The sequence below is a fragment of the Dendrobium catenatum genome, unplaced genomic scaffold, assembly GCF_001605985.2.
Source record: "Dendrobium catenatum unplaced genomic scaffold, ASM160598v2 fragScaff_scaffold_8, whole genome shotgun sequence".
In the NCBI taxonomy this organism is placed as follows: Eukaryota; Viridiplantae; Streptophyta; class Magnoliopsida; order Asparagales; family Orchidaceae; genus Dendrobium; species Dendrobium catenatum.
This window is the reverse complement of record NW_021318470.1, coordinates 615,313-631,682: the sequence shown is the minus strand read 5'-3', so window position 1 is coordinate 631,682 and position 16,370 is coordinate 615,313. Positions and strand designations below refer to the sequence as shown.

At 35.2% G+C, this 16,370-nt stretch overlaps 2 protein-coding genes across 3 annotated transcripts in view; both read right to left on the bottom strand.

Moving 5' to 3' along the window:
- Nucleotides 1-8,393, bottom strand: part of LOC110112298 — a 16,298-nt gene extending 7,905 nt beyond the window's left edge. Inside the window, exons 1-3 of the mRNA XM_028697079.1 lie at nt 8,194-8,393; nt 8,060-8,114; nt 7,880-7,991 (exon numbers count right to left, since the gene is read on the bottom strand). Coding sequence (XP_028552912.1) covers nt 7,880-7,991; nt 8,060-8,114; nt 8,194-8,353 — 327 coding nt within the window. The 5' untranslated portion in view covers nt 8,354-8,393. The remainder of the gene's footprint in view (nt 1-7,879; nt 7,992-8,059; nt 8,115-8,193) is intronic.
- A 4,220-nt stretch (nt 8,394-12,613) lies between these two features.
- On the bottom strand, nt 12,614-14,564 carry LOC110112299. 2 transcript variants are annotated; one of them, XM_020844475.2, is made up of 3 exons: nt 14,218-14,564; nt 14,038-14,149; nt 12,614-13,309 (listed from the first exon to the last, which is right to left on the bottom strand). In XM_020844475.2, exons 1-3 carry the CDS (start codon nt 14,247-14,249, stop codon nt 13,010-13,012), a joined length of 444 nt encoding a protein of 147 aa, XP_020700134.1. In that variant the 5' UTR covers nt 14,250-14,564; the 3' UTR covers nt 12,614-13,009. The 2 variants fall into 2 exon arrangements, with proteins under 2 accessions (XP_020700134.1, XP_028552495.1); XM_028696662.1 differs by having other exon boundaries at nt 14,242-14,564.
- Nucleotides 14,565-16,370: the final 1,806 nt, after the last annotated feature.

Genomic DNA, 16,370 nt, shown 5'->3' with positions numbered 1-16,370 from the left:
TTATGTATTTTATTATAATATTTAGAATTTTTAATCATTTATTGAATTTTTAACAAATTTAATTATGAATAAATGATTTATTAATGAAATTAAATTGGAGAATTATTCAAAATTATATTTAAATTAGATATATTAACTTTTGAATTTTAGTTAAGCTAAATTAAATTTTTAATAGATTTTTGGATTTATTAATATTATTTAATCAATTATTAATAGAAAAATAAATTATTTAATGAATTATTAATGAATTAATATTTAAAATTTAATTAAAATTTTTATTTTTAAACCAAGTCATTATTCTCTTATTTGTTATAATTGAATTTTTAGTGAATTTTAGAATTTATTTGTTATATTTATTTAATTATTAAAGAAATTATATAATTAATAAATTATTAATTGAATTTTTAATTAGAAAATTATTTAAAATTGAATTTAATATGTTTCTGATTTTATTTGGTTTTAATTGAATTTATTTTATATTTTTGATATTATTTGAATTTTATTTTAATTTTATTGAATTTTAAGGTAATTATTTAATTAATATTTAATTAAGAGTATTTAAGGATTTAATTAAAATTTAATGGGATCTAAATTTAAATTTTGTATTACAGACTCCCTTGCTTACGTGCCTTTATTTTCACTTCCACGCATCATTTGATTTTGTCATCCCCGACCTCTTCCTCTAGATCGTTGTGTCATTTCATCACCTCTTTGTGAGGGAGGAGCAAGTGACCAACAAACCTTGTGTTCGAGATCGGGATGTTGTTCTTTTTCTTTCTCCTTATCTTTTTCTTTTTGTTTTCTTTCTTTTATTTCTACTTCAGCCAGTTTGAGATTTTTAGAGAACGTTGTTTGCTTCTTAGACAGATAGTATGAAGCATCTTCGTATATACTGACTTCATGAACCAAAAATAGTTGCAAATCACCTTTGATATAGTGTTCTACCCCCTCTTGGGAGAATTTGATACACTGATGTAAGGAAGAATGCACCATTTTATATTCATGAAGCCAAGGTCTACTCAGGATAGCATTAAAAGAGGTTTCGGGATCTATTATATGGAATTTGGCTTTGGTTTTGAAGGTTTCTAAGTCTAATAACAGGGTTATGGAGCCCAAAGCCCTCTCGCCTTTCTTGTTGAATCCTCACAACATCATTTTATCATAACTGAGTTTGAGAGTATCAACCCTTAAGTATGCGAGAGTTATAAGAGTCATGATGTTGACCGATGCACCCGGATCAACAAGCACACAAGATACTTTGAAATTGTTGATGTTCACAGAGATATACAACGGACAATTGTGATTTGTTGCTCCCAATAACAAATCTTCCTATCCAACCACTCTTTGAAAGTAATACAGTCTTCCAACTCATGACCTAACATCTGATGATATGGACAATAATTAAGTTTCCCTGCTTAAGCAACCTCTTCTGATCTTCTAGGTTCAGGAAGTTTGAATCTTGGCTTCTTTACTAAGCTCCTGAACATTTTCTTAATTGCCTCCCACTTGAAAGGATACACTTTGTTCATAAAGAAGTCAAAATTTTCTTTCTGTTGTTCTTGAGTTAGAAAAGGTCGGGGTCTAGTATGATGATCACCTTGAGGTCTGTTATACTGCTGATATTGAGGTGGTCGATTAGGATTCTCTGCTTGAACCTGCATCGGCTATTTCCCCTTGTCAATTGCAGACACAGTCCCTGACTTATTTTCAAGCATCTTCTGAGGTTTAAGCTTCTTTATTTCTAAAGAAGCTGGATCTCTTAGAAATGGAAGTTGAGAAGCCTCCTCTTGGAGATTAGAAACTTTGCTTAGCAGCTTCTCAAAAGTTTTAATAGTAAAACCATTAAGTAAAAAAGGCGACCGAACCATGAATATGTTTTAGGAGAATCTCTATGGCATGCTATTCTTGCAGCTGAGCCTCACATATCATGCTAAGATTACTCCATCTCAGGATATAATCCACCAGACTTTCACCGCATTTTTGATTTTCTACTATAAGATCACCAACAGTGACGTGTGCTTTGCCCCAGCAAATCTTTTAATGAACATTGCTTCTAGATCATTAAAGGTATGGACCGACCCATTGGGCAGTTCAGCATACCAATCAAACACAAATCCTGATAAACTGCTTATAAATTGTTTGAACAACATGTTGGCTCAAGAAAAATAGCACGAATGCATGAATCCCGCTTTGCAACCGTATGATTCAATTTCCCTTAAGTCAGATTGAAATTAACTAGATCTCCTCTGAGGGTAATCAGGATTTAATTAGATCTGAGGCCCTTACTTCCTATGAGCACAAGCACTCATAGTTAATTACCTCTCTTAACATGTAAGAGAGAACTCTCGATTAAGGAAGAATAATTTTGAAGTGTTTAGTCTCAATTGTGGGAAAGATGGAGGTAAACCCAATCAAGATCCCATGGTTCCGTCGTCCCGGTATACCGTAGTTCCAATCTACCAACATTAACAATCATTGATCATAATATCTAGGGAATCTGATTAGCAGCCATGGGTTGCCTCCTCTCAGAGATCTCGAGTAGACTGAAGTGGTTAGGTGTGGGTTTTAATTTGATTAGATATTTTTTTGGGGTTTACATCTATTAGAATACCTAGAAATTAATTTAATTTGGGATTTATGATTACGTTTAGAAGTAACCCAGGAATTTGGTTTGGAGCGGGTCTTATGGCTTCTTTAGGAAGTATCCCATGTATTTAGTTGGAGCGGGTCTTATGGCTTCTTTAGAAAGTAGCCAATGCATTTAAATTTAGGTTGGGATTTATGACTTTCTTAGAAAGTAACCTAAGTAATTAGATTTTAAGTTTGGGCTTATTGCTCTATTTGTGAGTTATCCAATGATTTGATTTAGAATGGGGCTTACTGCTCTATTTATGAGTTGCCCAAGGATGGATCTTACAACCTAACTCTAAAGCAAGGCTGCTCTGAAGCTTTAATTATTTGGGTAGGACTTATGACTTCTCTTAGAAAGTAGCCTGAAAAATGGGTCTTACAACTTAATCATTTTAGACTAAGATGCCTATAGGTTTAAATTTGATTGTTTGGGATTTAAGATCATTGCTATTTATTTAACAATTTTCTTAAGATGTGGGTCTTACGACTTTTACTTAAAAGTAGCTCGTTAATTTGTTTAGTTTGGGGCTTATGGCTCCAATTAGGAGTTGTCCGTTAATTTGTTTAGTTTGGAGCTTACGGCTCCAATTCAAAGTTGCCCGATAATTTATTTAGTTTGGGGCTTACGGCTCCAATTAGGAGTACTTACAGCCTCTTTTAGAGGTAGCCCGAAGAATTTCGGTTCGATAAGTCTTATGACTTTCTTAAAAGTTGTCTAACGGTGTGTCTTCTGACCTAACCTTGTAAGCTAAGCGGCCCGAAGGATGGGTCTTACAACCTAACCCTATAGGGCTAGGATGCCCGAGTTATGGGTTTAATTATTTAAAAATAGGGTCGTTCATTTAGAATTGAAGTTCCCTAATACACGGGTCTTGCTGCTTCTCTTAGAAGTAGCCCAAATGGCGGGTCTTATAACTTAGTCCTATTAGGCTAAGATGCCCAAATGAGGGGTCTAGAGTTGTATTATCACCTAAACACTTCCCTCAGATGTCGGACTTACGGCTTCTATTAGAAGTGGCCGTCGGAGTGAATTTAGGCTTAGATTCGACCGTGAGAGAAGAAGTCGAGTGAAGATTAGTGGCAGGATTGGGAGTTCGCATAGGGTAGAACGCTTGTTTGTGCTGGATTTAGCAGATGTGTGAGAGAAGACGGCTGCGTGCGAAGGGCGGTGACGGCTTCGCAACGGAATTGCAAAATAGGAGACGAATTTTACCTGCAAATAGGAGATTGGGTTCCCAATTGAAGGCAGACTCGTGATCAAAGGAGAGTTCGCAATCAAAGGCTGCGTAAACTTTGTCCGACGTTCAATTGTATTTGATCAACACGGAATCAGAGGGAAAGAAAAATGAATGTAAGCCCCATTTCAATTTTTGCTCTCCTTTTATTGATGACATCGTTGAATAACCGTTCTAAATCGAGGAACGATGTCGTTTGACGAAGTGGGGCTGGCTCGAGAGCGTGAAGAGATGCAACTCTTCAATTTTGAAATCTAATCTTTTGTTTTACAAAAGACTTCAGTTATTACCACTATTGGTCATAGTTTAAGAGGAGCCTGAAGCTGGGATTAAATTATTAAATAAATTATGCTCCATATTTATTTTCGATATGTGATTTTTTTTATTATTACAACTTCTGTCTTCTTTCTCGCTTTGAGTGGAGAGATTTTTATTGAGACCAAATTCGTAACAGTTAGGAAGATATATGATCTGCGTCCTCTTTAGCCAATATTGCCTTCTTAACTTGTTGTGTTGTATGCTTTATTCGGCAAGGAAAGAATGCTAGAAGGTTTGCTTTTGATTTTAATTGTTGGACTGCTGTGAATTGGAGCATCAAACAAGCTACTTTGAAGAAGATTTCATGCTAAAAATACTTTATTGACATTAAGCAATTCCCCTCAAATTTCTCCATGCAAATTTTCTTAATATACATGAACAGCTAGACTAAACAAAAGTACAAATAGCTGGAAGTTCCTTATTACAAATCTCTGCATTCAACTTACATGTACAATAAGCAATGAGCATTTGAATTCCTTCTTTCCAGAATCTATCATCCCATGAAATCATTAACATCTGTCAAAGGAGTATAAAAGTATATATTTTTGTTTTGAACATAGGTCCAACAATAAAAAACAAATGCAACATTTTCATATGAATAAGTTTCTTGAGTTCTCTTCTAGCAGCTAATATGACAATCTCTTTAACATTCTTGTCTAAAACTTTGATCTTATAATAATAAGATCCTTTGATTTAGCTTTAGATCGATATATTTGTTCTAAAGAATCATAAATATTTTTTTATTTTTGTTTGCCTTTCCATTTTGTTCAATTTCTTCTTCACCTTTTTTTAATATATATTTTATACTCTTTTTTATTCATATACTCATTCATCATTCATTTTTTATTAATCAACACAAAAGTGCATCACTTCCATCTGCATTGCAACAACTAGCTTTGAAATGAGCAAGGTATTGTTTGGGATTTCCCGTACCATCAAAATTCTTAAAGAAAGTTGGTACGAATCCTTCTGGATAAGGGACCAAGTCGCATTCTTTCGCGTAGGGCCTACCCTTCAAAATGGATGAGGTGTTATGGGCCTTAACCAGTGCTTCCTTTACCTGCTGTTAAACCATCTGTTTAATGTCTACTGACTACACTGATTGTGGTTCTGCCTTCACAGGTTTCTGTATCGGTTTCTCGGGTTCTTCTATACTGACTGCTTTATTCTTAGTATTCCACTGCATTGATTCATCGGGAGAAGACTTAACCTACACCTGTGGGGTAGGAGGATTATTAGCTTGCATGACGGAGATCATCGTCATCATCTCCTCTAACTTCTTCTCCATTCTCAGTAAATGTTCATCTTTTTTACTTAGTTGTTCCAACATACGATGAGTTGAATCTGATGTATCATCTTCATCATCCTCAGCATCAGCTGGTCCTGCTTCTTCTTTGCCTTTCTCCTTCTCTCTTTGTAGAGAAGAACAAGTATCAACCATGTTAATACTACTAGACATTTCCTGGTCCATATCTTCATCTTCTATAGCTTCCTTCTAATTGATCTGGCAGATACTCTCTTTAAGATGATCCACCACCTTTTCTATTGATTTGCCTCCCACATCATGTGGGTTCACCGGAGTATATTCTCTAGGAGGGGATAGTTCTATGACGAACTTCCCTTTCCTCGATCTTCCTCCGCTGCTTTCTTCTTTAGACACATCAATGCAGTTGGAGTAGGAGTCATCTTGGGCCGCCAAACCCTCTCTCTGTTAGATAACGAGGATGACTAACTTGGGAATTTCAGTCTCCTCTTATCAAAACCAGAAGATGATTCGCTACCCTGATGACGATGTTGATCAATCCTTGATGGATGTCGAACAGGAGGATTATCATAGATTCTGAGTGGACGATTTCCAGAGTGACGTGGCGAAGGAGGAGATATGGGATTATCCCTCGTCGGGCTAATGCTTCATACCCCAAGGATTTAATAGGAGTCAGCTGACTGTCATGATGATCTGAATTCTAATACTGATCAAGGTGCAGAAACTTCTTTGGTTCCCCACGACGATCTACTACAGCTGCTGGTCAACTTGGACCCGCTCCTTGAAACTGTACTCTCTTCCTTGTAGGAGGAGATTCTCCTCTCCTTCTACTTTATTGGGGATGCACTTCAGTAGAAATTACGTCCTTGACACTTTTTTCAAAAATTCTATCTTTGACTGCCCATAACCAATGGCACAATCCTGGATCAATCCATTCAGTAGAATCTTGAATTTTCTCTTCCTTTCAGAAAGAGAAGGGAGAACATGATCATTTCGGAAAGGAGTAGGTGGAGAATGTGCTATACACAGTACGTTCTCTTCCCCAGTAACAACAGACAATGAGTGAAATATGCTACCAGCTAATTGAGGGGATTAACATATTGCTCAGGAACTTCAGTAGTTGCATTTTTAGATGCCTCAATAGTGGCAACGATCAGAGAATTCTTCATTAATGTTTCAACTCTTTCAACCCTTCGCCACATACGACAAATCATGTTGTAACGTTGAGATTTAGTGATTTTTAGGATGGCAGAAGATGATCCCACTTCAAAGTTCCCAAAGACTGGGGATTCAGCAACAACTGGAGACTTTCCCTTAATCATAGCAGCTGACTGTGGATAAGTCAAACAAGTAAACATTGAAGGTTTGGCAGCTACGGGGGCAGATGCAAATCCGCCTTCCACGCTAACTTGAATAGGAGTTGATCTACCGGATTCAACAGGAGAAGTCACCACTTCAGGTTGTGGTGCACCAAAGGTGACTTGAAGTTTATGAAACTCAGATCCAAATCTAATATGGTTGCTCTCAGTAGATTGGGCAGCAGTGATGGTGATGTTGAAGACTAGCTTTTCGGACATTTTCTGCAATTCAAAGGTGATATGAATCATGTCATAATGGAGTAACCTAACCATTGCCTTGAACCCACTCTTTTTTCCACCATAATAGAAACCCCTTGCCATTCAAATCCTCTATGTCTTCCAACAAAGACATATTAACATGTAAAACCAGTAAATTGAAGACACGGCGGTAATCAAATCTATAAATGTATTGAAAATCTAACTTTAAAAAAAAAATCCCCATAAGCCAATAGTACTTCAATTCGCAACCAACCAAAGAAAGGGATCCACTCTGGTATTTTTGAATGGCCCTCCTTGGAAATATAAATTACACAGCTTAAAATAAAAATTATGACATTGGATTTTAAACAGGTATTACTCTTTATGTCTGAACATAAAGAGTATCCTCATAAGTCCTTCATCACATTTCCATTTTTAGGAACTTCGCATGGCTAACAATTACAATGTCTTCCTAAAGGATTTTTCATAGCTTTTAAAGCTTGTAATATAGCTATTCAATGAAAATAAAAAATAAAAAGCCCTTGATTCCAACTTCCAAGTGTACGCTTGCAAATTTTAAAAACCGCTAGATTGACTGTCAACGATGACAAATTACACTTTTTTATCTTTGCAATCAAGAGTGAAAAGCAAGCAACTTAGCTGTCCAGCCAAACAAAACGATTCAAAAAGGTTTCTTCCGCAATACCCGATAAGATTAAAAACATCAAACAAATAATATCAAATACGAAATCAATCGAAAGACATGTTAAATCAACAAAAAGTTGAGGTCACTGAATCCCAAAGTAAACCCGCAACCCCGCAAACCATCAGGAGAAATCAGCGAAAAGGGAAAGAAAGAGGCCGAAAGCGCATGCCTGATTGGGCTTCTGATTGTCCCTCGAACTCGAGAATAAAGGTCCCCATGAAAATGTAAACTCCTGATCATTCGTATCCAGGTCCAAAGAACTCTCATCTGAAATGTGTATCCTACAAGCGGAAACCATAAGAAATAACGTGAAACAACGACGAGAAGACAACCCTAACCGACCGCTTACATGGGACCGTGGCCGGCAATGTACTTCGACATCTCGAGAAGTTGCTCTATAACGCCTTGCAATCGAGAAAGTGCAAAGCTCTCAAGCAATTTATTCTCTGAGGAAGAAGGGAGGGCAAAAGACTAAGTTTTTACCTTCCACTTTACGAGGAAGGAAGCCATTACTCAAATTTATTGCCCGGGGAAGCATATCGGCCGGTTGAGAGGACGAAGCGCCAGAATTTTGTTGTGGCACGTGGACGGACTGGTCTGAAGAGGCGGCGTATTTGTATGTTGCCTCTTTTTTCTTGGACATTGACGTTGCCTGTCCTCAAAGAGTTCCGCAGTGGCTGCAGATTTTCAGTGAAGAATTGGGGCCGGACATCCTCAACAAATTCGTATTTAAAATTTTTAAATTAATTTTTAGAGAAATAAAATTATATATATATATATATATATATTCTCCAAATTTTTTTTTTTTTTGGACATTGACGTTGCCTGTCTTCAAAGCGTTCCGCGGTGGAAGCCATATTTTCAGTGAGGAATTGGGTCCAGACATCCTCAACAAATTTGTATTTAAAATTTTTTTAAATTAATTTTCAGGGAAATAAATATATTTTCTGAAATAAAGATTAGTAGAGACTAATTCAATTGCATAGATCAAAATATATAATTTAAGAAAATAAAAATTAATAAATGTCATATGAGTTGCCTTGAGGAGATGTTTTGCTATTTGTATTATTTTTTACCTTTGAGGAGGGAGGACGAGGACCAAGAAGTCCATCATTTTGGTGTTGCGTCAAAACTTTTGAGTTGGTGCTGATGATGTGCGCTGATTTTATAAGTGATATAGAGTGTCGATACTTTTGGCGATGACCGGTAATGAAGTCAATAGGCCTTAGTATTGCCCGATGATACTTGTTAATAGACTGTTATAGGGTGGCAATTATTAGGATATCATAGTCGTGAGATGACAGCAGTCAGAGGGTTGTAGTTTGGCGAAGGTGATCGAACGACCGTAATTGGGCAATAGTAGATAAATTATTATGGTTGAGTGATACCAGGCAAATAATTGTAGCTAGACAATTGTGATCAGAGAACTTAAGTCGGGCGATGATGGTATAGATAGTGTAGTTGAGTGACTGTGATATCGTATTTGGATGATAGTGATTGGATGATCATTGTCGAGTGATAGTTGTTAAATGATTATAGTTGACTATTGATGTTCTAGCAATAATAGTCGGGTGATGGTAGTCAGATGATCTAGATTCATAATCATCCGATAAAAGTTGGATGAATGTATTCAAATAATAATTGATTCTTCAAGCTTATGAGCTTTTTTAAGTCTCAAGTTAAATTCTCACTTATGCATATAGTACATTTTATTTATAGTTTTTAAAAAGTGGCATGCTCTGTTAAACAACTTGCACTAATTCCCTTAATTATATATCATTTATTTAGCAATGAAATACATAAATGATGTCAGAATTAAGCAATATTGTGCTTGCTAGATTTATTTCATCGAAATGCTCAAATTGTCTATAATCATGAACAATCGCAGATTGTTTGGTCATCCAATTAATGCCGCAAAATTTTTAATTATATTTTAAGTGTCTGATCTATGTTTGTTTGGAGTCCGATAAGATTAGTTTTTATGTTTAAGGTTTCATCCCATCAAGGCATTTAAATCAATCATAAGCTTGTTGAAATTAGAGTTTAAATGACCATGAAATTGATTTTGGAAGTTTCTAATTCAAACATGCATTAAGATTTGTGCCCAATCAAGTCAATTTTTTATGGCATATCAAGATTAATGATTATGAATTAATGATATCAATATTTCAATAGTAAGTTATTATATATTACTTATTAATCTATTTTTATTTTCATAAAAATAATTGAATCATAATTACTTAATTAGTATGCAGATAAAATAACAATATTACTAATTATTATTTTTAATGGAGTGCCATGAGAATATATTATATATGTAATTAAAATTATAGAAAAAATATGCATTTAAGGTTTTGTTTGGGACGGCTTTCTTACTACTTCTTAAAGCATCTTTTATGTATAAAAATTAATTTTTTTATACTAAAAAACTGATTTAAGAAACAGTAAGAAAGCCTTCCCAAACAAAACTTAAGGTTTCATTAGGGATAGTTTTTTTACTGCTTTTAAAAACAACTTTCGAGCACAAAAATTCAATTAAAGCGGTGAAAAAGTAATAGTAAAAAACTATCACAAACGAAGCCTAAGAGTTAAATAAAGAGAGATTAAGCTAACCTAACATAAACTCTAATTGATCATGATCATCAAAATAGTCCACATTGGTTCTTATTATCGAATTTTGCAATATGAATAAGTTCATCATCAAATTTAATTTAAATATTGCATTCACAAATTATTGTGCGCCTAAAAAAATTTAATAAATTAAGAATCCTATGAACATCATATTAATTTATAATAAAAACAATAGAAATATGATCGAGCATTATAATAATCAAATTTGTTATGCGGTATGAATAAATATTTAAATTTGTTATGCGGTATGAATAAAACTAAATTTAAATTTTGCATTATGGATTTAAAGAACTATTACAAATTAATGGCAAATATTTTAATATTTGTTTTAATTAATCTCATATATGCCCATATAGAATTTTTAAACAATATAAGATTGCAAGAATTGTCTTATTTTAAAATTAATAATACAATCCACATTAGGTATATAAGAATAATGATATGTTGTAATTTGTAAACAATAATAATTTCAAACATCTTTACTTGTTTGCTAAAGGAAAATGTTTAGACCCTGCTTTTTAGGGTAGGAGTTCATGTTGGGAAATTTTCATATGTGGGATAAAATATTTATACATATAAATAAATAATTATAGATTAGACGCTATCTAATGTTGAGTCAAATAAATTTGTGATCTATTTAAGAATTGAGTTATTATTTGACTTATGTGGCATCTCATTTAAATTTGTATGAAATTAATTATTTGTGTAGAGATTGAGTATTTATTTTTGTTTTAATGATGGATTAAAATAAAAATTGCACTTGATATTGATCATTTTTTAAATAATTTTTTTTAAAGAAAGATGATTGCTCATTATATATTAATTTCTTCTACAATTGATTTTTTTTTTAAGAAATTAAAAGTTAAAGTTGTGGACATTTTATGATTAGTTAAGTTATTTTAATCATTTTAAAAAAATTAATTAAGTGTTAGAAAAATTTTCAAAAAAATAAAATAAATTTTGGTTTACAATTGATGAATCAAGCCAATCAAACGAGCTCGAGTTTACTAATTTCCAAAAAAAAATTAAATTTAGGTTTACAATTGATGAATCAAGCCAATCAAATGAGCTCGAGTTTACTAATCGAGCTCGAGTTCGAGCCAATTGAGTGTTAAATGAGTCAGGCTTGATAAGGCAAATACTCGACTCGACTCGACTCAACTCGCTTACACCCCCTACCTTAGCCAGTGCTTCCTTTATCTGCTGTTCAACCATATGCTTAATGTCTACTGACTGCACTGATTGTGGTTCTGCCTTCACAGGTTTCTGTATCGATTTCTCGGGTTATTATATCCTGACTGTTTTATTCTTAGTATTCCACTGCACTGATTCATCGGGAGAAGACTTAACCTACACCTGTGGGGTAGGAGGATTATTAGCTTGCATGACGGAGATCATCGTCATCATCTCCTCTAACTTCTTCTCCATTCTCAGTAATTGTTCATCTTTTTTACTTAGTTGTTCCAACAGACGATGAGCTGAATCTGATGTAACATCTTCATCATCCTCAGCATCAGCTGATCCTGCTTCTTCTTTGCCTTTCTCCTCTCTTTGTAGAGAAGAACAAGTATCAACCATGTTAATACTACTAGACATTTCCTGATCCATATCTTCATCTTCTACAGCTTCCTTCTCATTGATCTGGCGGATATTCTCTTTAAGATGATCCACCGTCTTTTCTATTGATATGCCTCCCACATCATGTGGGTTCACCGAAGTATATTCTCTAGGAGGGGATAGTTCTATAACGAACTTCCCTTTCCTCGATCTTTCCTCCGCTTCTTTCTTCTTTAGACTCATCAATGCAGTTGGAGTAGGAGTCATCTTGGGCCGCCAAACCCTCAATCTGTTAGATAACAAGGATGACTGACTTGGGAATTGCAGTCTCCTCTTATCAAAACTAGAAGATGATTCGCTACCCTGATGACGATGTTGATCAATCCTTGATGGATGTTGAACAGGAGGATTATCATAGATTATGAGTGGACGATTTCCAGAGTGACGTGGAGAAGGAGGAGATATGGAATTATACTCTCGTCGGGCTAATGCTCCATACCCCAAGGATCTAATGGGAGTCAGCTGACTGTCTTGATGATCTGAATTATGATACTGATCACGATGCAGAAACTTCTTTGGTTCCCCACGACGATCTACTACAGCTGCTGGTCGACTTGGACCAGCTCCTTGAAACTGTACTCTCTTCTTTATAGGAGGAGATTCTCCTCTCCTTCCACTTGATTGGGGATGCACTTCAGTAGAAATTACGTCCTTGACACTTTAAAAAAATTATTTCTTTGACTTGCCATAACCAATGGCACAATCCTGCATCAATCCATTCAGTAAAGTCTTGAATTTTCTCTTCCTTTTAGAAAGACAAGGGAGAGCATGATCATTTCGGAACGAAGTAGGTGGAGAATGTGCTATATGCAGTACGTTCTCTTCCCCAGCAGCAGCAGACAATGGGTGAAATATGCTACCAGCTAATTGAGGGGAATTAACATATTGCTCAGGAACTTCAGTAGTTGCATTATTAGATGACTCAGTCGTGGAAACGATCAGAGAATTCTTCATTAATGTTTCAGCTCTTTCAACCCTTCGCCTCATACGACGAATCATGTTGTGACGTTGAGATTTAGTGATTTCTGGGATGGCAAAGGATGATCCCACTTCAAAGTTCCCAGAGACTGGGGATTCCAACAACTGGAGACTTTTCCTTAGCCATAGCAGCTGACTGTGGATAAGTCAAACGAGTAAATATTGAGGGTTTGGCAGCTGCAGACCCGCCTTCCACGTTAACTTGAATAGGAGTTGATTTATCGGATTCAACAGGAGGTGCCACCACTTCAGGTTGTGGTGCACCAAAGGTGGCTTGAAGCTTATCAAACTCAGATCCAAATCTAATCTGGTTGCTCTCAGCAGATTGGGCAGCAGTGATGTTGATGTTGAAGACTAGCTTTCCAGACATTTTCTGCAATTCAAATGTGATATGAATCATGTCATAATGGAGTAACCTAACCATTGCCTTGAACCCACTCTTTTTTTCCACCATTGCCATTCAAATCCTCTATGCCTTCCAACAAAAACATATTAACATGTAAAACCAGTAAATTGAAGACACAGCAGTAATCAAATCTATAAATGTATTGAAAATCTAACTTAAAAAAAAAATCCCCATAAGCCAATAGTACTTCAATTCGCAACCAACCAAAGAAAGGGATCCACTCTGGTATATTTGAATGGCCCTCCTTGGAAATATAAATTACACAGTTTAAAATAGAAATTATGACATTGGATTTTAAACATGTATTACTCTTTATGTCTGAACATAAAGAGTATCCTGATAAGTCCATCGCATTTCCATTTTTAGGAACTTCGCATGGCTAACGATTAAAATGTCTTGCAAATTTTAAAAACAGCTAGATTGACTGTCAACAATGACAAATTACACTTTTTTATCTTTGCAATTAGGAGTGAAAAGCAAGCGACTTAGCTGTCCAGCCAAACAAAACGATTCAAAGGTTTCTTCAACAATACCCGATCGATTAAAAACATCAAACAAATAACATCAAATATGAAATCAATCGAAAGACATATGTTAAATCAACAAAAAGTTGAGGTCACTGAATCCCAAAGTAAACCCGCAAACCATCAGGAGAAATCAGCGAAAAGGAAAAGAAAGAGGCCGAAAGCGCATGCCTGATTGGGCTTCTGATAATCCCTCGAACTCGAGAATAAAGGTCCCCATGAAAATGTAAACTCCTGATCATTCGTATCCAGGTCCACAGAACTCTCATCTGAAATATGTATCCTGCAAGCGGAAACCATAAGAAACAACGTGAAACAACGACGAGAAGAAAACCCTAACCGACCGCTTACGTGGGACCGTGGCCGGCACCGTACTTCGACATCTCGGGATGTTGCTCTATAACGCCTTGAAATCGAGAAAGCGCAAAGCTCTCAAGCAATTTATTCTCGAGGAAGAAGGGAGGGCAAAAGACAAGTTTTCACCTTCCCCTTTAAGAAGAAGGAAGCCATTGCTCAAATTTATAGCCCGGGGAAGCATATCGGCCGGTTGAGAGGACGAAGCGCCAGAATTTTGTTGTCGCACGTGGACGGACTGGTCTGAAGAGGCGGCGTATTTGTATGTTGCCTCTTTTTCCTTGGACATTGACGTTGCCTGTCCTCAAAGAGTTCCGCAGTGGCTGCAGATTTTGAGTGAAGAATTGGGGCCGGACATCCTCAACAAATTCGTATTTAAAATTTTTAAATTAATTTTTAGAGAAATAAAATTATATATATATATATATATATATTCTCCAAATTTGATTGTGGCTATCTTGAGGTGCTGCCACTACATTTTTTTTTTTTTTTCATGTTTTTCATGTAAATTCATGTGTTCTTTCTCTGCTATTTTTATCTTATTTGTTTTGAATTGTTTGCTCTAACAATTGGCAAATCCTCAAGGGTGAGAGCATTAAGACAGTTTGAACAAGCGAGTTCCCCAGCTGAATGGCGAGTCTCTATGAAAGGGTGATAAGTCTCCTTGCTGAATATAGCTATGAACAAGTTACAAATCGTGTTTAACAATGTCCTAACCATTGGCTTGGTTGGTGTATGCTTCTGTAGCTAAGACTAGGATATTCACTAAAGGAAGATAGTTTTAACTAAGGCAAACTACTAAAAATGCTAAGTTCTCCTATGTTAAGAAGCAGTAAGAAAGTTGTCCCAAAGGTTTCGTTAGGGATGATTTTTTTATTGCTTTTAAAAGCAACTTTCTAGCTCATAAATTCAATAAAAATAGTGAAAAAATAATAGTAAAAAACTGTCCCATGCAAAACCTAAGAGTAAAATAAAATGAGATTAAGCTAACCTAAAATAAACTTTAATTGATAATGATCATCAAAATAGTCCACATTGGTTCTTATTTTCAAATTTTGCAATATGAATAAGTTCATCATCAATTTGAATTAAAATATTGCTTTCACAAATTATTGTGCACCACAACAAATTTAATAAATTAAGAATCCAATGAACATCATATTAATTTATAATAAAAATCAATTGAAATTTGATCGAGTATTGTAACAATCAAGTTTATTATGTGGTATGAATACATTTTTATTTTAAAAAATTATATATTTTTTTAAATTATAGATTAAAAGAACTATTACAAATTATTGGCACATCTTTTAATATTTATTTTAGTTAATCTCACATATGAGCACATAGAATTTTTAAACGATATAAGATTGCAACAATTGTTTTTTTATATATAAATAAATAATACAACCCATAATCACTATAGGAAAACCCGCTATTACTGGCGGATATACACGTCGATAACATGTAAAATCCGACGGAAGTCCTAGGTTTCCGGCGCATTTACGGAGGATTTTTGTGCGCCGGTTTGGCTCGCGTTGGAAAATACCTTCCGACGTTTATAAGACGTCTGAAAACTTTATGGCGCCATCTCCGGCGCATTACCGGCGCAAAAAATGCTTGTCAAGCAGGCGTTTTTCAAACATTTATTTCGACGATATGTGCGCCAAAAGTTTACGACGTATCTATACGACGGAAATTACTGACGCATTAGACGTCGGAACCAGTAAAATGCTGGTATATTCCGACATTTTTACCGGCGCATTAAACGTAGGAACGCGTCAGGCGGAACATGCACCCGAAAAAACGCCATAAGCTTTCCTTCGCACTATGCGTCGTTACAGGCGCCGTATTTACCGACGCAAATTATTCCGTAGGAAAATCCGACGGTAATCGCGTATTTTCCCGTAGTGAATATGTATAGAAGAATAATGATATGTTGGAAACAATAATAATTTTAACCATCTTTACTTATTTGCTAAAGGGAAATGCTTAAACCCTTCTTGCTTTTTGTGGTAGAAGCTCATTCTTCATGAATAAATTCAAATATATTTAACCAGATTCTCATTGAAATTTATATTAGGGTTTATTTAGTCCTCGGATCTAAATTTTCTATGGGCGTAAATCCCTATAGTTAATTACCTTGCCTA

Excerpts from the sequence above, each read along its gene's own strand:
- LOC110112299 (XM_020844475.2), bottom strand. The coding sequence starts at position 14,249 with ATGTCGAAGTACGGTGCCGGCCACGGTCCCAC. Across the intron at positions 14,150-14,217 it reads GGTGCCGGCCACGGTCCCAC|GATACATATTTCAGATGAGA; the intron begins GTAAGCGGTCGG and ends TTCCGCTTGCAG. Across the intron at positions 13,310-14,037 it reads ATTATCAGAAGCCCAATCAG|AAAATGTCTGGAAAGCTAGT; the intron begins GCATGCGCTTTC and ends TTTGAATTGCAG.